At 39.7% G+C, this 25999-nt stretch overlaps 1 protein-coding gene across 1 annotated transcript; it reads right to left on the bottom strand.

The window, feature by feature from the left end:
* Positions 1-6396: 6396 nt before the first annotated feature.
* On the bottom strand, positions 6397-25951 carry LOC119741164 (coatomer subunit epsilon-like). The gene is made up of 10 exons (XM_038216870.1): positions 25812-25951; positions 23959-24021; positions 23668-23768; positions 22689-22791; positions 21944-21993; positions 21053-21188; positions 18055-18210; positions 17536-17604; positions 12804-12878; positions 6397-7941 (listed from the first exon to the last, which is right to left on the bottom strand). The coding sequence occupies exons 1-10, from the start codon at positions 25923-25925 to the stop codon at positions 7891-7893; spliced, it is 918 nt and encodes a 305-aa protein (XP_038072798.1). The 5' UTR covers positions 25926-25951; the 3' UTR covers positions 6397-7890.
* Between the last annotated feature and the right edge of the window lie 48 nt (positions 25952-25999).

Genomic DNA, 25999 nt, shown 5'->3' with positions numbered 1-25999 from the left:
GAACTGATTACTTTCTGCTGAAAGCTATTCAAGTAAATATTTTATTAATGAATTCTACTCCACTCCTGTATTCATGCCCGAGTAAACTTTGGGAGCTATTTTTAAATAATCGCCGTCAGAATGTATATTTAGACAGCTGCAGCACGATCCCGCTTATACATGTACAGCGTTACTTACAGCTGCAACAATTTCGTGATATTTTAGATCAAATTATCTCGATACTTCTTGAATATGCGTGGCATCGGACGGTTTCCGAAACCTTCATGCTCACTGTGCATGCGTCAGGACTGTCAAGTACGTTTTCATCCAGCAATAGACCATTATCATGTTGCAGCTATTTGATGTGTTTCCCATTCAAATCAATGTAACCAATCCGAGGCTGGAAGGAAAAATAGTCTGGTTCCTTTTTGGACAAAAAGCATTATCATTCATTACTGTAATTACAGGGAACATGACTGAAACGGTAGAAGCATGATAAAGGTGTATCGCCATGCACTTTGACAGGGTGTTTGCAAATTTGTGTTGCATTCATCTTCTAATACCTTTACGAGTATTTTTCATATAATTTATTATTGCAGATAAGTACTTTCGATTTTTTTTTTTTTTTTTACAAATGCTCGAAGACACAATGATAGATCTTTAAGCACGAGAAGTATGAAAATGGCAAACGGTCCTGTATCGAGATTTGACGATTGTTCAATTCGTGATAATCGATTAGCCAAACTGCGTGTAACATCATCAAGGGTTCAATCAAAATTGAAGACAAAATTGAAGTTTCAAAATGTTTGACTTGCACCTTGCTCTACACACTATTATTATCCTGCAACTTTTGCGCGAACGAAATATCTATTTTTTAAAACATGACAAAAAGTTGCAAACTGCAGAAACAGTTGATATGTTTACCCAATAGACTTGTGTATTTTTATGTTATTCTCATGTTAATGGCTTCAAAGCTGATACTTATACGCAATGGGAATGCCAGAAAAAATGAACACGATAATATTGTAAGACTACCCTAGACGGGCTCAATCAGTTTTAAGCCATGCATGTTAATTCATTTAGGTAAGCCCCCAATTTAAGGCTGCATCCGTGGAGAGAGTACATTCGAAAATGGATTGCACTGCACAAGGTTATCTTAATTCTTGCTGACCTAGTCACCTTATTCAATTGCCATTTTCTCCACATATTAAGACAATCAACGGAAACCCAGACAAAATTAATGAGGTACAATCATCAGTTTTTATATCGCTGTTTTGACAATAACAATTATTGGTTTGCTGCCCGTGCATTGTCTCAACCTAATTTGGTTTTCCAAGCGCGAGTCCATGTCAGTAACAATAATGTCAGTGAATAGCTAATGTCATCGCAGTGTTATTAAACGGGAGATGAGAAATATTCGTCTCAACAAATATTGGTATTTTCAATAATACCAAATCAGCACATGCATGTTTACTGCTAACACTCACTGATTTGTGCTCCAGTTAAACTGTAAATTAGGGTAATTACGATGATCATGAAAGTCAACAGTCCATAATAATGAGTGTAATTTTGTCATTTTTTTTCACAGAAATTATGTCACAATATTTTTTTATTTGGATGACCCGACAATTTGGCGCCTGTGGTTGCTGGGTTTCCAAATAATTGAGCCGTAACTCGTTAAGATGCGATTGAAGACGGTGCCATGGTCGATTAGATACAGCTATAAGGTACTCCATTGCTTATAGAGGCAACTATTGATTGATGGCGGCAAAAATTCTGATGAGGATGTGGCTTGAGATGTAAATAACAGGAAACAAAGTACTTGTACTAGATATTGATGCGGGTGTAGGGGAACGTGCCTTGCAATAAAAACGAGTAGTTGGCGGATATTCGACGTATTGTACGACCGCTGGACGACCTACTTTGGAGAGTTTCAAATATCGTGTTGGGGCTTACTCGTGATTGATGTCTCGACTAGGTACTGTCTCGTAAAACGGTCATCGGGCCTACGTTTAAGGCTCGGCGCGTGCTTGATTATAACAAATACAAAACGGTGAAGGGAGCAAATTCAGCAAAATAGACCGCTATCATCATAACAAAATTCTCATGCGATACAATAACAATAATTATTAAAACTCATTTAAGTATATAGACCTGCTAACAACACATATTAATACCTTTATGTCGTCATACACTATATCTTATGGAGACACTGGTCATAGTAGGCACAGCTCATATTTAGAGGCAATATTTTATTTTTAATGTCGCAAATAGGCTAGATCGATTGCTCCTGGTCCAAAACAAATATACCAAAATTCCTGGGGTGGGATAAGGGAAAATTGAGGTGAGGGTCATTAAAATTCGAAAATAATTGTGCACGAGTCTATGTCATTGTCTCCCAAATGACACATTATCGGTAATTATAATTATGGTAAATTAGGTGTATTTTGTATCATTTTACTATAAGAATATCGGCAAAATGTGCATGGTCCAATATTGAATGTCGGAATTGGTCCCCTAGTGCAGTCAGTTTCTTGCAGGCGAAGTGAAGCTGCCGCAGTGGTTGAGGGCGCTATCAACAAGATGAATCAAATCCAGTATTGGGAACATTGGCAGCGCCACCCACGAAATTCCGAGCAAACCTCACGCGCCTGCCGTTAGCTTGAATATGGGGCCTATACAGCGCGCGTGGGGTTTGATTTCAGGGGTGGCGGTGCCAAAGTAGACCAACTGACTAAATTCGACTCATCTCGTTAAAAAATTGAACATGCAGTTTTAAGTTGCTTGGAGAGAAACATGACCGTTCAATGCCCTTACATTCACACTCAAAAACACAGCTCGTTAGTAAAGCATCGCTGAATTCAAGTGATTCACCAATGCCATTCTATTCTGTTACCGTAAAGACCAAAGCTGGGGCAAATACATGTATAGGCCTATCCCTGAAAACACTGATAATAATGCAATTTCCTGCAAATTAAATCCTTTATGATTAAAAAAATACCAGCCAACTAAGTGCTGCCGTGGATCCTTTCACAGTTTACGAGGAATCTCAGCAACTGAATTTTTGAAAGAGGATTTTGAAAGAAAAAAAATAATGGTGAACGTTATGGTTATATACAGAGTCATCAGACTTAGGTAGATAAAATTTAAAACAAAATCCTACCAGGCTTACCAATATTATCAAGACTTTTTCAAAATTTGAAAATCTGATGCAGAAAATAAAAATTTAATATTTCTTGATTTTTAAATGATGTTAAGAAAAGCAATGCTGGGGCCCAACTGAGAGGCCGAACTAGCCCGGTCAATACCCTCCCATTTACACTCAAAAACACAGCTTGTTAGTTGGCATCGATGGATGCAAGTGGTGCACCAATGCCATTCTGTTAACGTAAAGACCAAAGCTGCGGAAAATGTGTATCCCTGAAAACACTGATTGAAATGCAATTTGTTCTAGACATTGTGACAGGTCTGAATCAAAACCGCTGACTGGCCTCCTCCCGGGTAGACTCTAATTTCCCTGCCTCTGCATGATGGCACTAGAGATAGGCTTCGGCCGTGGCATTTAAGGCCAATACTGCCACTCATCAAACGACAAATAATATTGGATTGTACCTCAAATCACAGTAATCCAGTATTAAACAGAAGAACTAGCGTACACCAAGGCATTAAAGTTATATGAGGAAAGTCTCGATCTGTATCGATTTTTCTGTTCTGTTTCCGTAGTAAATCATTTTTTTTTATCCTATTATGCTCAATATGTTTTTGTATAATGTGTTTTTCTATAATACTTTATTACAATGCATTATATGAGATGTGTACTATTATTGCACTTATTTACTATGGGGCATAGCAGTGTTGTAGTCCAGTACCTTTCCATGAGTACGACTACGAGTACTTTGCCACGAGTACAAGCACGAGTGCATGTACCAGGCATTTTTCTCCACGAGTACGAGTACGACAATGTACTCGAGTACGAGTACGAGTACAAGTACGAGTACGAGTACAAGTACGACTACAAGTACGAGTACAAGCATGAGTACTTTCCACAATTAGGAGCAACTTTCAACTTGTCACGTGCTTTTAAAGGGCTTTCTGTTATCAAACTAGGCATTTAACAAATGCAGAAGCCTCCAAAACAGTAGAAAAACTGGTTCTTTTCCTGCATGTAGCGCTTTGCCTTTTTTGCGGTAGAGCATTTGCAAGAGCACGAGTATACGAGTACTTTGACATGAGTACGAGTACGTTTTTTTCTCTTGCGTTAAGGCATGTGTGCCGCACTTACACTGTGTTGCCGTCGTTATAATTTTAAAACTATGTACATTGTTTATGATCAAACCAATTGCCTCCTCCAAGAAAATGACACTTGTGGATCTCAATTTTTTGGAGGGGTCACTTAATGAGTTTCGACAGTTTCAAATGAAACAAAACACTTTCCCCTCCAAATTCAACTTTGGACTCCGTTGAGGGGGGGGGGGTCATGTCTTCGCGGGGGCTACCTCCACTAAGTCACGCCTCTGAATGAGGACCCCCAAGGTAACCCCTTGCAGACTAGACCCCTCGGACAATACCACTGCTTATGTGTTTCTTTAATGAAGTTATATTTAGCCATCCCAGCTTGATTTACCCTCCAGTAAGAATGTTGTATAGAGGCAGAGAGCTATAATGAGTACATTATATACCAAAAATAGCCAGATACATTATAAAGGAAATGGCTTCAAGACCGCCTAGTGTGGTCGGCTATTTTTTTCAAAAACGAAAGAATTTCGTTTGTTTGTCTTCTTTATAATGAAGTACTTTTAGTGGGAAAGTTGTAATGCCACAGTGGTTCCACTAACATTCTTTGCCCCTTTTTTCCTTTTTCTTACTGAAAAAGTCACAAAATTGAGGTCGGGTCCATGCTATGGTTCGAGAGAAGTTGTTGCTCACATTACCTATCTATATATCTTGGAGATCTGAATTTTTTTGAAGTTCCGTTTCTCATTTTGTAAATACATATATGGCAAATAGATGCAGGGGTATTAATATGGTTGCGATTGTAGCGAAAGAAAACAAATCTTAAAACAAAAATTTACGATAGGCCTATTCATGCATAGATGTATACTATAATTTTATGGATAAAATCGTCTGAAATACGACAAAGTTTACTTGAACATACTTATTGTGTGAAATTGTTATTTCATGTATATTACATATATGAATAAGCTGTCAATGAAATTGTACATACACTGTTATAAATGTATAGGCTACACTGTGCAATCAAAATTGTATTTTTCTAAATTGAAATCACAGTTATTTACGATAAGATTAATGGAATTTGATGAAATTCGATTTTGTTTTTTTAACTAGAAGAAAGACAATGGAAAGGAACTTGATTTTTATTTGTATATTTTGTAAGATTTCTTGAAATTCACTTGTGTAGTATGTATGGGTACCGTGCAATTGTACATACAAATTTAAGAACATAAATAAAAAAAACCCAAAAATTCCGACTAATAGTTTTGCTCACCAATAAGAGTGTTTGTTTTCGCTTAATATATTATATTTTGTCGAAATAAGTCGAAATAATGATAATGAAATATAGAGAAGAGGATCAATCTTAAAACTGAGATGGACAAACAAGACAAAACAATATATTATAGGCGAGGCAACACGTAAAAATAATCACCTATTCACTGTCATTTCTAAATGTGAAATGCATGCGAGCAGCAATTTAGCCAGCGGGGCGGGGATGTATACCCCGAATCCCCAATATTTTGTCAAGATTGCCCTTTTGTATACAAGTGCCCCTTTTTTTCAACAGCGTTTAGGCCTACCCCTTAATATTTGTAAAATGCCCCTTTTAAACAAAAAAATATGTATATTTTTTAAACAAGTACCCTTTTTTACCAGTGCTCTTTTTTGAATTTCGCGCGAACATCGGTAATAATGTGCCGCCCTGGAAAGCGCCACCTATTGTCCGATATTCGTTCGGTATGAACAGCGCCCCCATTGGAGATGGTGGACCCCCCCCCCCGCACCAAACCCACTTTTGGTATTACGTAGGCCAGGCTACACAGAGGAAAAAAAACCCTGTCTACATTTCAGCACGGGTGTCAGCTCCCTAGGGAGTAAACACCTCGATGCTGCCATGCGGCGCAAAGCAGCTAAAATCAATCACACTATTCATCTCTGCCCTCACAGGTACCCAATTTACTCCTAGGTGGGGAGAAGCAATGAGTGACAAGGTGCCTTGGGAACACGCACCATAACCCCAGACTGGACTCGAACCCAAAACCTGAAGATTTACCCGCAGACCACGACTTCAATGCCCCGGACCACGAGGCCACGGCACTGATGAAAAGCGACCAGTAAAGTAATAAACATTTCCAGTTGTTTGAAGCTTGTTTTCGCTAAAATATGAGGCTATTCACTGAGGCATTCCATTACAGTGTACGTGCTTTATTTTCATGTTACACAAAGACAGGGATGTAAAACAATTACAGCCTAAAGCTGACAGGTACACAGTCCCTACATTTGTACAAGAAAAGTGTTGTCCACGTTTTTCCAACAGAGTTTAATTTTATGGAACCGGAGATGCTCAAAAGTAAATTATACTGAGTAATATTGTTTAATGTATGCTCTTAGCATCACTTCTATGATAAGAAGCTTCCTGAAATTGGCCCCGTGACACTTTCCAATCGGTTCGTCTTGTGGAACTTTCAACCAATTTGGGAATTGCTGTTTCTAAAACAAAGTACAGTGAAGAAGACCCATAACACCGACGTTTCTGCACCATTGTAAAAAAAACCAACAAATAAAACCACTTGTCAACTAAAATAAGAGCTTAAGTTTAACTTGGCATCTTAAACTCTGACAGAGGATATGTACCATTTAAGTTCCAACCCCCCTAAAACATTATTTAACAGTAAGATAATCCAAATTCAACAGGAAAATCGAATCTATACATAGGCCAACCTGGCAGAAATATCCGTGTAAACCAGCAATTCATCAAAGAATATAGCATCTTGTGGCCAAGTTGTTATTCTAAAATCGGCCAAACAACAGGTCCTTCTCTTATATACATGTTAACAAATTGTCACGGCCTTGTACAGTTGTTAATAATATATAACCAGACAAGCTGACACAACTAGAATATTATTAGAGGGTTTTACTTCTACAAATCAAACTCTGACCTCTCCGAGATCAGAGATTCCCCAGAGCTAAAAGGTGTTTATCTATCAGAAATCCAGCAGAGAGAAGGGGAAAAAAACGGGTCACATGAATGTACAGGGATTAAAAACAGAGGATAAGTATCCTTTCTGTTATGGTCTGAAGGCTGAAGACGACTCGCTTTTTTCCTCTGGAGACAAGAGATAATATCAAAGCTGTGTCTGGATCCCGGGATTTCTTGTAAAACGAGGTAAGAAAACCTCCTTGTCCTTTACGTCTCAAGCACAGAGGGGAGATATTATGGGAAAAAAACACCATGCTCTATCAGAGGCAAAGCAAATTTTTTCCCAATGTAATTCAATTTCAAAATGTGGAGATATTAAATTGTGTGATTTTTTCATTCCATGAATCACATTTGCAAGGTTGCAATACTGTCCCTCATGATTTAGAAATATAGAGAAAATTGCAATTACACCAAACTAATAGCTCTGTGTGTTTTTGGAGGACAATGAGGAATTCACTGATTTAGCTGTGCAACAAATTTATTTTGCTTCTGTTCCTTTCCATGGAAACAAGAAATTAAACATTTTAAACTGTATAGAGTAAGATGAAATGAAAAAAAATCTCCCAGCTTGTCCTCTTTATTATGCACAATGCAATTCAAATACTTTATCGTAAAGGCTGGTAATCAGTTACCACACACGTAAACCAGGTTTGAAGATGGTGATTGTTTGTGAATTGGTTGCGGTCTGGCTCCCCGCCTCATGCAGATGCTGAGACATACTGCTTTGCTAAGCGATCCAACTCTGCTTCCTGCAACACGTGAAAACCAAGAAAGGAAGAGCTTTCTTTTAAAACTGTATTACCAAGTATTGAACATTTTTCCAAGCAATGTTTTGAATGCCAAACTGTTGTTGTCACACTTTGTTGGGTGGTGATAACATTTGCATTAAGTACAACTCGGCCCTTCCTCATCCCATGCTCTATTCCATCTTCATGTGATTGGCTGCATTGATGTTGTACATTAATAACAGGTGTGAAATGAGGAATAAGCTGTGCTGCTGAAAAAAAATCATCAAAATTTAGCCCTAGTTTACACCGTCAAATATCAGCAAGTCAGCAACCCTCAAATTATCGATACATACATGATATTCATAATTTTTTTTATACCTCAAAGTTCGAATGTTTCAAATAATGGATCAAATCCAACTGTTAATAATCAAATATTAAATCAAAAAAATTAGGTGGCCTGACGTTTCGGTATTTTTAATAACAAGGCCTGCCTCTAAAGCAGGTCTTGTTAACACCAAAACATCAGGCCAGCCAATTCAGTTGATTTGTATATTTCAGGTCAGTCCCAGTCACTAAGCAGTTTGCAACAGTTTAATTCGTTTTCAATCAAATACTACATTATTCTGATATGCACAGCACTGGCTTAGAATAAGATGTATTGTTATTGGCAATACCACCTTTCATCTTGGCATACCTTGACAAGGTTACACCTCTTTATTCCGACACCCCTATGTTCCAACACCCCTACATGTATGTTCCGACAACTCAACCTACGTTTCGACATCCCTATGTTCCGACACCCCTATGTTCCGACTGCACATATTCTTATCCCTATCCCTAACCCTAACCCTCACCGGGAGTAACACAATCTTATGTGCAGGTTGTCGGAACATAGGGGTGTCGGAACATAGGGGTGTCGAAACATAGGGGTGGCGGAACATAGGTTGAGTAGTCCGGAACACAGGGGTAGCGGAACATAGGGGTGGCGGAACATAGGTTGAGTTGTCGGAACATAGGTGTGTGTGTGTCGCAACATAGAGCAGTCACACCTTGACAAATGTTTGCTCATAGATAGAATCATTGCTTTGGGTTCAATGATCAACCACAGCAAGCTATTATCCAGAGTTCTTAGTGATTGGCCTAACTCCCTAGACAGATTGGAACACGCTGATGCGTGTTTACCTTAGAAAATTACTTCCAGTGAAACTAGATAATCAGTTATACATGTATGGACTATTTCAGGTTTTTCAATCCATAATGGCTGTTATTGTAATAAGCACTTAGCGAAGAAGCAAAGGTTGTTTTTTGGGTAATTAACCCTCCTATGCAGACATACATTCTTTGCAAACTTGTCCTTTCAGTCAAAATCAGGCATGTGACTGTTTTTAACAGTTAATCGCTCCCTGCCTACATAAAACAGGATTGACTGGCTGTAACTGTTTATGTAACTTGATACAGCTATGCTTTGACTGTAGGTGATTGATAAGACAGCTGTCTGCTTTTGTCTGTTGACTGGATTTGACTAGTCAGAGTGCTTGCTTGAAATATGATCTGACTGTTGGTGACTAGCCTATGTACAAGAAATGGCAGGGGAAGTGGATTAAATTGTTGACTGTCTGTGACTGTTAAAACAGTAGGAGGGTCGAACATCGTTTGAGTAAAATTTCCCAGATTCCGTCTCATGTATCACTCAGATCATTTGACTATCACTTGTTAGATATGAATAGATTGTGCCTAGATATGAATACGGAATGTGCTTAACCCTCCCTGTCTGACTGGCAATTTCTACAAGACCAACCCAGCAGTCAAAATAAATCAAGTGACTGTTTGAAACAGTTGAGTGCTCCCTGCCTTCATAAAGCAGGATTGACTGGCTGTGATTCTGTAGGAGATTGATTGGCCAGCTGTGCCTACAAGTCAACTGCCTTTGTCTGTTCAGTGATGGAATTTGACTATAACAGTGCATAAAATAAATATGATCTGATTGTTGGTGTCTAGCCTGTGTAGAAGGCGTGGCAGGGAAACAAGATTGATTTTTGACTGTCTGTGACTGATCAAACAAAAGGAGCGAGGGTTAAATTAATTAATAGCTGTGATTCCACCTTAGAGGGAAAGATTCAATGCGGTCATTAAGAGACACTACACGCGGTAAAAATCGTGCTTGCTGGAGTTTTGTATTCAAGTTATTTAAAACAGAGTGGGGGGACTGACACTACAAATCAAATCTGGCACTGAGTTGTACTCACAAACGCATTGTGTGCCCTTGCGTGTTCTTTCAAATTCAATTTGCCGTCCGTAATTTGCTTAGTGGCTTCAGTGAGCGAAGAATTGTGAATCCTAGCAAGTGAAGGCAACAACTTTAGAATTAATTGAATTTTGAATGGAGAGGTGACCACAACAAGCAGATGGTGATAGTAAGCACGGGTGATCATGATCTACATGTATGACATTATGGCCACAAAAGGTAGGTGTCAATTGACCACAAGGGGCAGGTGGTCACAATAGACAGTACAATGTAGGTCACAATATATTGTCACACAAGGTAGGTTTCGATAATGGACAGGCAACAATAGTAGGCAGGTAACAATAGGCAGGTGGCAACAATTGATATGTGGCCACAATAAACAGGTTAGTACAGTAGGCATACTACCACTGTGGACAGGAGTCAGTAATGTACGTAGCAACTTGATAAGTGGAAACAATAGACGGGAGACCACCATGGATAAGTTGAAGCAATAGAGGCCTCATTTGGGGAGGTTTCAGTTGTGGACAGGTGGCATCCGTGATAAGTGAAAACAATAGACAAGTGGCCACAATGGATAAGTTATTACATTAGGAATAAGGCCTCATTGGGCAGGTTTCAGTTGTGGACATGTGGCATCCGTGATCAGTGAAAACAATAGACAGGTGGCCACAATGGATAAGTTATTACAATAGGAATAAGGCCTCATTGGGCAGGTTTCAGTTGTGGACAGTTGGATTCCTTATTTATTGAAAATAATGGACAGGTGACCACAATGGATAAGTTACCGTATTACAATAGAAATAAGGTTTAAGGTTTCAGTTGTGGACAGGTGAAAGCAATGTACACTTATACAGGTGGACACAATAGATAGGTTGTTACACTAGGTATAAGGCCTCATTGGGCAGGTTTCAGTTGTGGACAGGTGGCATCCGTGATCAGTGAAAACAATGTTCACTTGTACAGGTGGACACAATGGATGGGTTGTTACAATAGGCATAAGACCTCATTGGGCAGGTTTCAGTCACAGACAGTTGGCGTGGGTACGACAGTTGGCAATAATGGAATGAAGCAGAACTGTTGTTGTCAGCAGTCTGTATCCAATGTCTTCTAGGAGTTTTGATTTTCTTGTTTTATCAACGCTAGTTGTACAGCTGATTTAGCAGTACACATCCTGAAAGATATGGCAGAATCATGACGCTATCAATCAACATCACTGTATCCCAGGGGCCATTAAACAACCTGAGTTTCCCCCTTCTTTTCAGTGGTTTTATTTTTTAGTTGCATACAACGGATGTCAATGAAGGGGAAGTCGGACGGATCTTTTTGAAGCAGAGTACATGTATTTCAAATATCCAAGTGCAAGGAGCACATTGCAGTTGGAAGAAATGACACATGTATAATGTCATCCTGTCTTAATTGCACAGTACTTAGCACCTGGGGTACCGGTCATGTGAAAATGAATCACATTTTATATTCTCCTCTTGTGCAGCCATGAGTCAGTCAAATTGTCTTTAGGCTACTCGTGCGGCTTGATTTCTTTGGCTTGATTGGTCTTGACTTGATTGGTCATTCGAGGACCAGCGCACCACAGATCATATACAGATAGGCAAGCAGAACGGTTTCAGGTGGTGCACTGAGTGAAACTCACACTAGGGCTGAGTCAATTTGAATAATTGACTATTCGACGGATATTCGACCTTCCATTTGATCGAATATTCGAATATTCGGCCATTCCAAATTCCCACAAAAGCAGAAATATGCCATACATATGTACATGTAGATGACGTACAGTGTACGTGTGCACATCAATATGCCATGCATGATTTCTTCACAGGTAAGTCAGGTATACAAAAGAAAATAGTAGATCTTGGGACATCAGTAATTTGACGATTAATAATCACCAGAGAAGGTAGAGTGAACGATTCCTCGTTTGCACAGGGGACGTATTAAGCGATGAACCCAAAACACGGCGGATGGCGTCAGCAGATGTGACTCTCCAACCCTTAACTCGCAAAAAGAATCGAGTCCGTAACGTAAATGAGCCAAGGTTTTCAAAACGTTTTAATGTAATGTTTGGGTTCATGACAGGTTTTTTACAACACCGCCACGTGCTGTGGTCCTGTGCTAGGACCACAGCACGCTAGGGAATTCCCCCAGTGTGAGAAATCTTTCTGTAGCGGGCAGTTAACCACGTGCATTCGACACGATTGAACAGGGGAGCTGGCTACGCTGTATCAGTGTAATGTATTGCTTCATGTACGAGCATGAGTGTGTGGGCCTATGTATTTCTCATGCACATTTAGTCTTGTATGTGCCATTATATTTTTTTAACTGTCATTTTGGAGTCACATTAATTGTAAAGCAATCTTTTATATTTTATTTACATGGCCCTTAATGATAGCTATTATTGACAAATGGTAACCTATTTAGATAAAACTGTGAATCAATAAATACATGTACCATTTTACTGTTTTTGAAAGAGTTATTACAACTTTGTAGGTAGATGTATGCATCAAAAAAAAAAAAAATTGTGTAAAAAAGAAAATAGGAAGACAGAAAAAGAGAGAAATCGAAAAAAAATTCAAACAAAGTTTTACAGAGTCCTATAACAAAAAAAATTAACAATCAGAAAGCTTACCTTGGCTAAGTAATCCTTAAGGAATGGGTGGCTTGCATGGGAGTCTTTCAGTTGAGAGATGTATCTGTTGCTGACCTGGGATAATGTAAATGGATCAGAAAACTGTATTAACCCTCCTGATATTTAAACAGTCACAGACAGTCGAAATTTCCATCCACTTCCCCTGCTATACTTGTAACACAGGCTAGACTCCAGCAGTCAGATCATGTCAAGCAAGCACTGTGACTAGTCAAACTCAGTCAACAGACAAAGAACACACAATGCAGGCAAGTTGTGGGCACAGCTGGCTTATTAATTACCCACAGCCACAGCAAAGCTGTATCGAGTTACATTAACAGTCACGGCCAGTCAATCTTGCTTAAAGTAGGCTGGCAATTCTTAACTTTTGAAGACAGTCACTTGATTGATGTTGACTGAAGGACTACTTGGCTCAGAATGTATGTTTGCATACATGTAGGAGGGTTAACCCATATTGTGCTATGTGTGCAGACACACTACGATATGGCCGCTGCTTGCTGTACTATGCACAGTGTCTTTGACCCTCGCTGTGTGTAAACATGCTTCACCTCTGCTGGGGGGGGGGGGGGGGGTTATATCGTTACTGACACCACGCACTGAGACCCGGTGGTACCCAAGTTCTCTTGGTTACGCGTGCAATGTTAGTAACATGTAATTTTGGTTTTGACGAACTGACACGCAACTCTAGAGTATTTCTTTTTATTTCATGAACTGAAACCGGTCTTAATAATTGAATTTCTAATGAAGTAAGCATCTGTTATTAGTCGTTATGTCGTTCCACCAGTTCACAGGTTTTTACGTTACATGATTCTATAACCCCACAGGTACACGGATGGAGTGAAACCATATCAAACCTTTCAAATCTTTGTCCAAATTCTATTATATTGCACAAAATTGTGGACCCTTCTATTAAATTGACTTATCCCCTGACCACAATATAAAGACGTTACTGAGTTGTCACCACGCCCACCGACAGGTAGTATGTGCAGTCAATGTTCCCCTGGACTGCTAGGGTAACAGGTTTTAAAAAATTACATGCATGCCACAAATTAACATTAACGTTGCACCACATGAATATGGCAACTGCTAGATTAGATAAAAATGGAAAGTTTGCATGGTGAGGATAACAGCGAGGTAGGTTTGCAGAAACACCATGTGAAGTTAATGTATTTTGTGAGTTTGTGTTGGTTCTGAGAAGAACCGGCTTGGACTCAATGTTTCGGACAGCAAACTCTGTCTGTCATCCGGAGACCAAGGGAATTCCAACTGGAGGTGCAGTATTAAAACAACAACAACTGCTAGATTAGTCTTCCGCCAAACTTGTCTAAAGTATGGGTCATTCCATGTCAGACCAACGCACTTTTTTACCTCATGTCTTCCGATTTTGATAAAAATTGCTGTGCTTGTAGGTCCTGATGAGCAATGAATGCACACCAATTTTTAGCCCGATCCGACCTACCATGTGGTCAGGGCAGAAACCACAAAAAACGGACATTTTTAGAGTAAAATACCACCCTTTTGGCAGAAATATGTCAAAACCATGTTAATTTTCATCGAAAATATGCAAATTTGGTATCAAAATGATAAGAATTGCATGCTCAAATCAACTCTTTTGTCAAAATTAAATTTTGTGAAAAGGAGGTCACGTGACCTTTAATATGTTATCGTGACCTTTGACCCAATTTATGTAATAATGTATCATTCCGAAAATCAACGAAATGAAAATGACTCGATAGAGCATGTCTTCTTCTATCAGAATCTACTAAAAATCAATTGGGGTCTTCAAAATTAACAACTTTATGACTATTTTTGTACAGTTGGTGGGTTACAAATGAGTCAATTTATAGACTTTACATTAGAAATCCACCCACACAACTTACTATTCTGTTTCTAAAGCTATTTAAAATAATCTTGGTTTGGGAATTTCTCATGTTTAGGGCTGATGAGGTATAACCAGACTCATAATATAAATTATCAGCAGTGGCGCACCCAGGATTTTGCTTTTTTGGGGGGGGGGGGGGGGGGGGGCTCAAAGCTTTTTGTTGTAAAATTTCTGTAGAAGATTGAAAAAAAATCAAACAAACAAATTGACAACCTTGGAGAGGGTGGGTTCAAGCCCCTCGAGGCCCTCCCCGCCACTGATAATTAGTTATCCCACGAGCGCGCTTGGAATATTTGAATATGAAACAATGCAATGCTGCTGTGACCCATATGCCACCTGATGCACTACATTATTCCGTGTTCCACGAGCCATATAACGCATTTATCTTCAAGCAAACTTGACGTCGAATGTGTACATTGCACGTGGTGAGGGATGTAGGTGCATAGTGTATCGGACCGTTCAGCAGCAAATAAAAAAGAACAATTACATACATGTACATGTACATTCGATATCTGGGGTGCAATATAGCTGTGCAATATTATATCAAATCACACTGTTGCTATAGATGGACTAATCAGGGTCTAGGATTCAAGTTTGCTTGAAGATAATACTCAACATCGCAATCAAAGTTACCTAACTCATTCATCACTGCGCTTCTTGAAATTGAATGAGTCTCACAGACTTGGCAATTTTTTCCTTCGAGATAAATTTCACCTGGATGTGTGTCCACTGTACTGGGTCCGGGTAGAAAGCATAGAGCTGTTGCGTACCCTAAACAGTAACTGCTGATGACAATCGACTCTCAAGCATTCGACGTCAAGTTTGCCTAAAGATAAATTCGTTAGCCCACTTGCACTCGTGGAACACGGAATAATGTAGTGCGTCGGGTGGCATATGGGTCACAGCAGCATTGCATTGTTTCATATTCAAATATTCCAAGCGCGCTCGTGGGATAACTAATTATCAGTGGCACCCCGGGGTGGGTTTTTGTTTTTCAATCTTCTACAGAAATTTGAAAACAAACAAATTATGAGCCCCCGCCCCCCACACACAAAAAAGCAAAACCCTGGGTGCGCCACTGCTGATAATTTATATTATGAGTCTGGTTTGACCCCATCAGCCCTAAACATGAGAAATTCCCAAACCAAGATTAATTTAAGTAGCTTTAGAAACAGAATAGTAAGTTGTGTTGGTGGATTTCTCATGTAAAGTCTATAAACTGACTAATTTGTAACCTACCAACTGTACAAAAATAGTCATAACGTTGTAAATTTTGAAGACCCCAATTGATTTTTAGTGGATTCTGATAGAGGAAGACATGCTCTATCAAGTCATTTTATTTTCGTTGATTTTCGGAATGATACATTAGTACATAAATTGGGTCAAAGGTCACGATAACATATTAAAGATCACATGACCTCCTTTTCACAAAATTTAAAGGGAACATGAAATAAAATTTTGATTGCATTTTTTTTGCTTAAATCAATAAAGGATGATGTTCTTAACAATATTTTGTGTATGGCGGTGTTTATTTTCTAAGATAAATGGGGGAAAATAATTTGTGAACATGTTTGGTCAAACTACTCCGCCCCACAAAGGGAAGCTTCATTAACATAAAACTTCGCGAGGGGTATGACGCAAGCGGAGGCAGAGACTTGCCGCGCTGCGGGTGCACCGGCATTGCGGCGTGCATCATAATACATGTACATATACATTGCGGCACTGAAAGTTTTTCTGGTGTTTCGTTCGGAATCGAGGAGAAATAACACCCGATTTTCGGCCATGCCGACAAGGTGTGTGGCTGCTGGGTGTAGCAAAACTACCAAGGATGGAGTAAGCCTTCATTTGTTTCCAGTAAATCCGAAATATCGGAGCATTTGGAGAGCCAAAGTGAAGGTAAATACCAGAGCAAAGTGGTCCGGGCCCAGTGAGTTCGCTGCCCTCTGCGCTGCACTTTGAGCCGTCGTGCTTTGATGCTGGTCTGTACAGCAACTTGGGCATGCCCCTAAAAAAACATCGAGTCAGTGTCTGAATCATTAGAACTCTGATTCGAATCGGACGAATCTGTACCATTTTCATTGGATTCGCTAAGGAAAGAAGAGGACGGTCTTCGGAACTTTTACGGTCATGACGGTCGTCGTTGTGTTCATTCGACAACGGTGGCACCGTGGCACGTCCACGTGTACTGTACATATCCCATGTAGACACATTCGTACGTGTGCATATAATGCCACGTACGGGTACGCGGCGGCTGCACATACACACAGCACAGTAGCTTCGCTAATCCGTCTCGTACCCAGACGTCATTTACGGGCCCTGGATTTCTCTGCCTTTGTTTATGTCATGAACAGCGCCCTCATTTGGAGTTGCCGCGAAAATCAAAAAGGGGGGGTTCAATTTTGGACGGCAAATTACCACACTAAACGTACACCAGAACCAGTTCTGCTTTTAATTCACATTTAATACACATAAATGAATGTATATATAAAATAAAATACGTTATGAAAATTTTGGACTGCATGTTTCCTTTAATTTTGACAAAAGAGTTGATTTGAGCATGCAATTCTTATTATTTTGATACCAAATTCGCATATATTCGATGAAAATTGACATGGTTTTGACATATTTCTGCCAAAAGGGTGGTATTTTACTCTAAAAATGTCCGTTTTTTGTGGTTTCTGCCCTGACCACATGGTAGGTTGTATCGGGCTAAAAATTGGTGTGCATTCATTGCTCATCAGGTCCTACAAGCACAGCAATTTTTATTAAAATCAGAAGACATGAGGTAAAAAAGTGCGTTGGTCTGACATGGAATGACCCCTATATGCTTACCTCTGGTGCCTTGCCAAGAAGCTGGGATAGTACAATCATATTGATGAGAGTTTCTGGATTGTTGCTTTCCTACAAATATCAAAGTAAAAACAAATTAAAATCATTTATTACAAAAGCTGCAACACAGACGTTGCTTGTATATCAAAGTTTGATTTGGAAATTTTGAATCAGATGCAACTGAATCTTCATACAAGACTGACAAAGTCGTCTTGTACTAGCAAAAAAGGTGTTGTTTAAAAGCAAGTCTCAAACATTTTGAAAGATTTTAAAAGTTAGGCTTTTTGAAAGTGTTTCAAGTCCAATAGGCCACTCTTAAGTAAACCTACATTTGCACTGACCAGCATTTTTTTTTTATATGTGAACGTTCCAGTTCACATGCTGTTGCACATCAAACAGTGAGCATTCTCAATTTCAACAAGCAGTGGTACTGAATAAATATTCCAGGAATATTTTGTGACTTGAGTTGAGTCGAGCCATTGACTCGGGGCATTACTTCTCTTGAGCCTAAAATCCACCCACCTTTTCTAGCGCTTCTTGGAGTATACTCTCAGCATCCTCAATCTTGCCTTGTTGTAGATACGCTGATGCCTGGCCATTCAGTAGCAGGGGTGTGCTTGCATTCTTATCAGCGAGCTCTTGGAAGATGTAGAAGGCATCTTGAAGCTTCTCACCTCCCTAGAAGGAAATGAAAACACGGACATTTTCATAAAAGTTTTAACCCTAGCCCTGCATATTTTGTCTTTAAAACCTTTAACCCTAACTTTGCATATTTTGAACATAAAACCAACTCAACAACATGCAACACCTGTCGCAGTGAAAACTCCCAAGACCAAATAAGCAATTTGTGAGTTAAAATTGAATAAAATCTGGATGCTAATAACCCAATGCTTAGCACGTTTTAACTTTGCATTCTCCCTACCAGCTCCAGCATGGTCAGGTGTCTTTGTGCCATTCTCACCTATTAAAGGTAGAGTCCATCATTTGCAGCCATCCGAAAAGTAACTGGCGTAATTATTGTTGAAAAACTAACTTGGTTGAAAGATAGTAAGGAGACTAAACTCCCTGTGAAATTATTCTTTCTGGGAAGCTGTCATTTTGAAGTAATCAACGAAAGAAGGCATTTCCAACGGTGATTCTTAAGAAGCACCGTAGGAAAATTTAAATTAGTAGTTCGTTTTGTTATTCAGCGCAGCGCGCACAAGTATTCGAACGATGCACACGCGCGCGCGGTTGTTATAATTCGTCGGATCAGTGCGCGACGTCGCGTATAGTTGCAATTCAAAACAATTCAAAACATGATTCAGCAACTTTTGATTTGAAATTGAGATCTTAGTGTAGAGTGTGCGTATGATATGCACGTAGTGTTTACATGTAGTTAAGCCACGCCCCTTATTATGTACGTGACCTGTGCCTTGCGTAACCCTTGACCGGCACCTCACTGCCGAATTCTCATACAGGTACGTTGTCAACTTTTGAAGCTCGTTTTTGAATTGAAATATCATTTGTTTGCAAACTGCAAACTACCCAATATTGCATTAGGATTTGTCCGCTAGTGTTCATAGATAATACTGGAGGCATTAAAGTAAAGTTTTGATAAGATATAAATGTAGGTTTTGGGCTCCAAAGTGTGAGCTCGTTGTGGAGAGTTTAGCGAACATTGTGCGTGTAGTATAGGCATACACGCGTTCACGTGCAAAATGTGACAGCATGGTGCGCGCACACGTGATATTCCCATGTAATTGTGTACATGTATAACGTTACGTACGTATTTATGGTCATGTATAATTTAACATGGGTCTTATTGCGCATTGTCAGATTCCAGTACATGTACTATGATTATCTAAGGTTTACATTTAGGGAATAATAACCCACAAATAATGGCTCTTCCTGTTCATTGAGGACTGGTGTGTATGAAAGTGGTTGATAGTGTGTATGAGTGTGCCTGGCCAGCATGTGTAAATGTGAGCCTGCTCCTTTATGTTCAGCATTGCCTGAGGTAATTCTTATTTCATGCGAAGATTGTTTATTTAATTTGGGGAAATAGATCTACATGTACACGTTTATTGTAATTTTATACCTGTATAACACTGACATGTGCGTGCTTTTTGTAATTTGTATTCTTTGTATTTTTGTCCTCACTGCCGAATTCTCATACAGTGAGAATTGGCAGCTGGGCTGGCAGGTTGGCAAGAATAAATGGCAGTCATTGAGCCTGAGGCAAGGAAACTAACTTCTCAAGCGTCACCTGTTCACTAGGACCTGCGTGCCCGTGTTGCCCTCCCAATCACCCATTTAGCCAGACCCAGAGCTCTTCACCAGTCAGTCATACAACCCACACTAGTAGTAGTACTACCTCATCACCCAACCCCACCCCGTCCCTAGGATTCTCTACATTAGAATGCTGTTTTTCTCGGAATGTACAGCTGAAGCTTAGCTGAAACTTCATCAGGTTAGTTGCTCAGTATCCTTCATTAGATTTTGAACTCTTTTGTTGCTTCAAACGAACAAAATGCACAAATTACAAATGATGGACTCTACCTTTAAACAATGTATTGGTGCTGAGCGTCTCTTGCGTAGCTATGCAAGAGCTTGCCCCGAATCATGTGATTAGCAACAGTGTCTTTGGTCTTGAGAATGCAAAGTTCAAATGTGCCAAGCATTCTGAGCAAGTCCGTATAACAGATGTTTTTCAAATTCGAATCCCAAAGGGTATGGAGTACTGAAGTGTGACGTCATTTAGAACCAGAAAGTGTAGTGCATTGGTTCACGGTCCGAATCACACGCTAAGGTCTTTTACACACATTTTGTGCATGTGACGTATTCACTTCGGTACTCCATAGGTCACTTGCAAATGGCTTATTGCCATGGAGTCTGTGGTTTGCATGTTGCTACAGGAGACAAAAATGGCATTGCTCCAAGGGGACCAGCTCCCATCGTCTCAGAATTAAAATTTTTTGCACTGGTGTCGATGGCCCATTGTAACAAAGATCCAATCTTTTTACACATGTTGTGCTGTTTTGTGTCTGGCAGGGTTAACGGTTAAACTTGGCAAGGAAACCCTGTAAAGAATTGTTTTCTGGAATTTAGGAATGAAATCAGGCAGAAGGTTCCCTAACATGGTGCACTTGAAAAAAATTCCAGATATTCATAGGTGCACGTTTGAAAATTTCATTCAAATTTACGATAGTTATAAGCTTTTATCATGTCCAATCACATATCCAACAACATGTTTGTCAGAAAATAATGTTATATTTTTGGGTGCAATATGAAAGTGTTTATTATGCATGTCAAAATTAAATCAGACTGCAACATTTCTCCTGGAATTTTGTCAAGATTTATGAATAGTATATTTATAACTTCCCGGTATTTTACTGAAAGATTGGGTATAAAGCATTTTGCTCTGACTAGGCATTAGAGCAACAAAATCTAAGTGCACCAAGTCGGGGGATGCGCCATGTTAAGGACTGCAACAAGTTAGGGGATGTGAACATATAATTTGGTAAATTGAGAGACTCACCACGGCCAGATTGAACCAGGCCTGAGCCATCTGCGTCAGTGTAGCATCATCATCCTTCTCCTGCATCTTCTTGAGCTCCTTCTTGGCCAGGTCTACTCTGTCTATCCTCAGGCAGGTCTGGATGGTCAGGGCCAGGCTGCACAAAAGGGGGAGGGGGGGGGGGGACAATAAACATCATTGTGTCAGAGGAACAGAGGGTCAATTAAGATGTGTCCCATCCAAAACAAACTCTTTGAGGCAGCTTGTCACAAAAAAAAATATTCTGCTTTACCTATAAAGCCATCCTATATTTGTCTATTAAAATGACCGAGTAACTGACATAGTCACTGACTGAGTCATTGACTGAGTCACTGACTGAGTAACTGGCGGAGTCACTGGCCGAGTCATGGAACTGAGCCACTGACTGAGTCACTGACCGAGTCACTGAATGAATCACTGAATGAATCACTGAGTGAGTCGGTGAATGTGTTGCTGAGAGAGTTACTGACTGAGTCAATGACTGAGTCTCTGTCTGAATCACTGACTGAGTCACTGATTACAATTTCCTAAAATGAGACTTTTGGGTCCTACTTAAATATAGATGTTTCCCTCTGAAATGACAGTTTAAAATCTGAAATGGACTTTTCTTGACAAAGTAATGCCCATTTGAATTTTTTTTATTGAGTTGAAAAATGGGGAAATTGCCTCTCAACATTTTTGGTTAAACATTTTTTGAAGTTACACACCACAAATAATCAATAAAAGAAATCAAGTTTAGAGGCTAAAATGTGATCTGAAACTTTGCAGTAGATTATAGACATACATGTATATATTGTGCTCTCGTCAGTGTCACGTGACCTGGTATTCCTAGATGTGAGTTTCTAGACACTCTGTGAAGATTAGAAGACTCACCATTCAAGAGATTCTGACTGGTGGAGACACCTCAGGGCAGCGTCAAAGTTCTGGACAAGTATCAGAGAGAAAAAGAGAGATGTTTGCTTGTACCACCGTATTCACAATTTAATTTCACATGCTGAATGTTTGTGTAAACCTAAAACATCAAAGGTTTCCCTTCACTATGGCATGTGGCATGCTGGGATGGTGAATGAAAAAGCCGTCAAGAATTTGTCTTCACTTGGAACACTACTGGCATATACCTTTATCATGCTGCCAACATTTCAGTCATGTTCCCTGTATCCAATAACAGTACTGAATGATGTTTTTTGTGCAAAAAGGAACCAGACTATTTTTCCTTCCAGCCTCGCTTTGGTTACGTTGATTTGAATGGGAAAAAATCAAGACGGCTGTAACGTGATAATGGTATATTACGTTTTTAAAAAAAATTACTTTAGTTGCCAGAAGAGTGCATACTGAACATATTGTACAATTGTTCAAATTATGCAGCTTTGAATTACGTTTTGCATTCCGAGCTGATACTACAGGTATTCAAATATATCCAAGATATTACACGCTTTACGAGTTAAATCAACTTGCATTTTGTTCTCTTCAAAATGGCCATCATAATCATTACTCTTGATATAAGACTGTAGCAGTCATATAAACTTGCGCTCTTATCAACACCCAAATTATATCGGTAAGCCTGCATCTACTGGTCAATATGAATGTATTTCCCCTCACAGTGGGTCAATGTACCCACCTCTTCATGATAGTATATAGATGCAGCCATCAGAAGAAAGGTATCATTGTCAATGTCCACACTGGAACTCATCTTCTTGTCAAGATCACCAACAATCTTCTCTCTGGCCAAGCAAAAATGTTGAGATTTAAAAATGCAATTATTAAGGAGATGAGAAATAAAAAAGCTTAAACTGTTAATTCTTATGTGAAATAATTTTTAAAAAGGGCTTGACCAATGTTAAAGCCAGTGAGTTCATTCCATGGAATATTGTATTCAACCTCCATTGAACTGCCTAATATTCTGCCTCAAAAAGCTCCCAACTTACGAGCCAACAGAGTGGCAACAAGTGGTCGTCCGCTGCCTATTGTGAACCCTTAGTCAAAAATAAGCCATTCTCTCAACTCCTATATACCAAGGACAAGCTAACTATGGAATTCTCTCTCATTCTCAGTAATCCCTGCCTTCCCTGACTTGAAAGAAGTTAAAAAGGCAGTGAATACCCTCTTTCTCAATAAGAGAGGTGAAAGTAACGGACACCATTTGCCATAAAAAAACAGGTGTTTTTGCCAATTCAAGGAATACAATGAATCTGAAGCAGGTTATTTAAAAATGAACTTCCAAAATTTTAGCTAGAAGATATATTTTTGGAGAAAGTTGTGAAAATTCATCTTCATTTCTTGACACAAAGAATACGTGTACATTTCCGTTGAAAGCATGGTGGTCCTAATCATCTTGAGGAAATGATGCTAAATTCTCCTTTTTCAAAAATGACAGCATACTAGGCACATTGCTTTCACAAGACGCTTGATCATATTGTTTCAGTACAATCGAGTAGGATATTTCATATTTTGACAGTTTCATTTTTGAATGTTTGGAAATGGTGTCAATATATATACAGTGTACGCACAGGTATCTTATGTTTGGGCAAAATTTCATCTGTTTGATGGCCCATAAATGAAAGTAAAAAAGGGCAAATACATTAATTAAATGATAATACCTCTTGTTTGGTGAGGCCATGTAATCAGCAAACATCTTGACGGCTTGCAGCTCTGGAGCTGAAGAAGATCTCACCTCATCCAACACAACCCCATAGTTACGCTGTAAATAGAAATCAAAGTCAATTATATACCATGCCAAATTGGTTTACAAAATGAGTACTGTACAACTATGTCGAGTTATAGTGAACTGATCTACCCTGCACTGCATACAAAATGGTGGTTTTGACAATCTTGATGTTTATACAGCATTGAATGTTCCTGGCATTTTTGACATAATACAATATTCTTACCCCAGCAATATAGGCTCTGTACATAAAGACATCTCGCATCAGCTTCAGATCTGACGTTGACGGCTAGAAAGCAGAATAGGGAAAAGGAACAAACATCAGAATAGATCCCATGGCATATAAAGAATTCTAAGAAATGAGAATTACAGTCAAACTTGCCAACTGGCGCTGAAGCCCACACACGACGACTGTTTGATGTACTACTATGTACCAGATTGTCATGATCGTGGTTGACTAACGTAACCACCCGGAATGATTCTCGTACCTTCACCAAGTCGTACCTTCAGTTAAGACGACTCGTACCGTCAGGTGCAAGTCAAGTCGTACCGTCAGTCAGGACAATTTGGGCTTTTGGGTGTTTTCGTCTAAGATTTAATTTCCACTCTGACAGGTTTGACAGGATTGGGTTGGAAAATCAAAAATATGTTTTCGGGGGGGGGGGGGGGGAGGCAGGACCATTTTCCAAAATAAGGGGGCGCTCTTCAAAACTGGCCATTATGCAAACTACGCATTATGTGCCCATTTTCAGGGTGCATTGTAAGGGTTTGGGGGCTCGGTTTCCAACGTATTCCTCGTTCATATCTAGCTCTACTGAGTGGAGCACTGGAACTTCGGTACCCTTCGGAGGCCAAGTGTCCGGTGAAAAATATGTGTCAACATTTCAGCACGGCTGTTGCAAATGGCCCTTTTTATTGATGCCCTTTTTATTGCTGCGCTGTACGTTATGTGCCACACGTCTGGTTTCCCAAATTCCCAACCTACTGAGCCTGGGGAGTTAAGTCCGAAACTGGCGCATGTGGAAGTCCAGAAAGATGTCTAAATTTCGCGAAAAATTTGAAAAAAAGATTAGGCCTTGGCATACCTAGTCCTACTCCTACTCCTAGGGCAAAAGATGAGGAATCATAGAATAGGCATACAAGTTAACTTACAACCATATAGCATATATAGTCAGTGGTATGTAAAAAAAGAAATTCTAAAAAAGGATGCGCCAGCGTTTGGAATAAACTCCTCAGTAGGTTGGAAAACCAGACGTGTGGCCTAACATACAGCGCAGCAATATTAAGCCTTTTCGGAGTTAAAACTGCGCGCATTCGTAACCTGTGACAACGCACATTGTTTGTCAAATGCCCTTTGACAGTACCCACAATGCACAAACAGCCTTTTTGTAAAGTCAGTGGCGCGATGTTGTCAAAGGCCATTTGAGACAAACAATGCGCGTTGTCACAGGTTACGAATGCGCAGTTGGAACTCAAAAAAAGGCTTAAACGGAGGCCACACAAGTGGGGCTAGGCGTGATCGGGCCTCGGCGGACACACATGGCAGACAGAGTCATGGAGTACTCAGTAAACCTTTCCGTTTCAACTTTCGAAGTGGCTATCGTTACGGCAGCCGTTGTTTAGCGCCCTCTACGATACGTTTTTGATGCGCACGCAGGTAGGCCTATATAATTATTTGTTTCCCCACGTTTTAGCGAGCAGTGCGACAGCTCAGTCGATAGAGCCTAGGGTAGGATTTTGCACCGCGAGGTTGCGGGTTCGCATCGAAGTTTTGCACTCGAATTGTTTTCCTTTTTTAATCTAACCTGAGGCTTTGAGGATTATTTTTAAAAGGGAAATAAAGTCCGAATTTCATAACGTTTAAATTCCCTTTTTTTCCTTCTTATTTTATATATTCTTCTCATGTTTTTATAAAAGTTGCAGTAGGCCTACTACCGTCATGACCGTAACGATAGAAAATGGGAAATGCGTTACGGCTGCCGTAACGATAGCCACTGGCAATGCGTTATTCAAAGCATCTATTTGATGTTCAACGATACAAAGGTAGGGCCTATTGCCTCTTCATTTCTTGGATAATACCTTCAGTTTGTGTGCCTCACTAATGCAATGTTGAAAGTTTCCCAAGTAGAAAGCATTGCGAATCTCGAAGAGTTCGTCCACGTCGCTCTGCGCTGCCATGATGGAATGATGCATGATGGGTACACGTTGGCTGTAACTATTTCATGTTTGATGTATTGTGGAACCTACGGCTGTTGTTTGTGCCGTGC

Source organism: Patiria miniata, unplaced genomic scaffold, assembly GCF_015706575.1.
Source record: "Patiria miniata isolate m_02_andy unplaced genomic scaffold, ASM1570657v1 HiC_scaffold_5, whole genome shotgun sequence".
NCBI classification, from domain to species: domain Eukaryota; kingdom Metazoa; phylum Echinodermata; class Asteroidea; order Valvatida; family Asterinidae; genus Patiria; species Patiria miniata.
The sequence above is the reverse complement of the archived record's forward strand: the minus strand, read 5'-3'. Positions and strand labels throughout refer to the sequence as shown.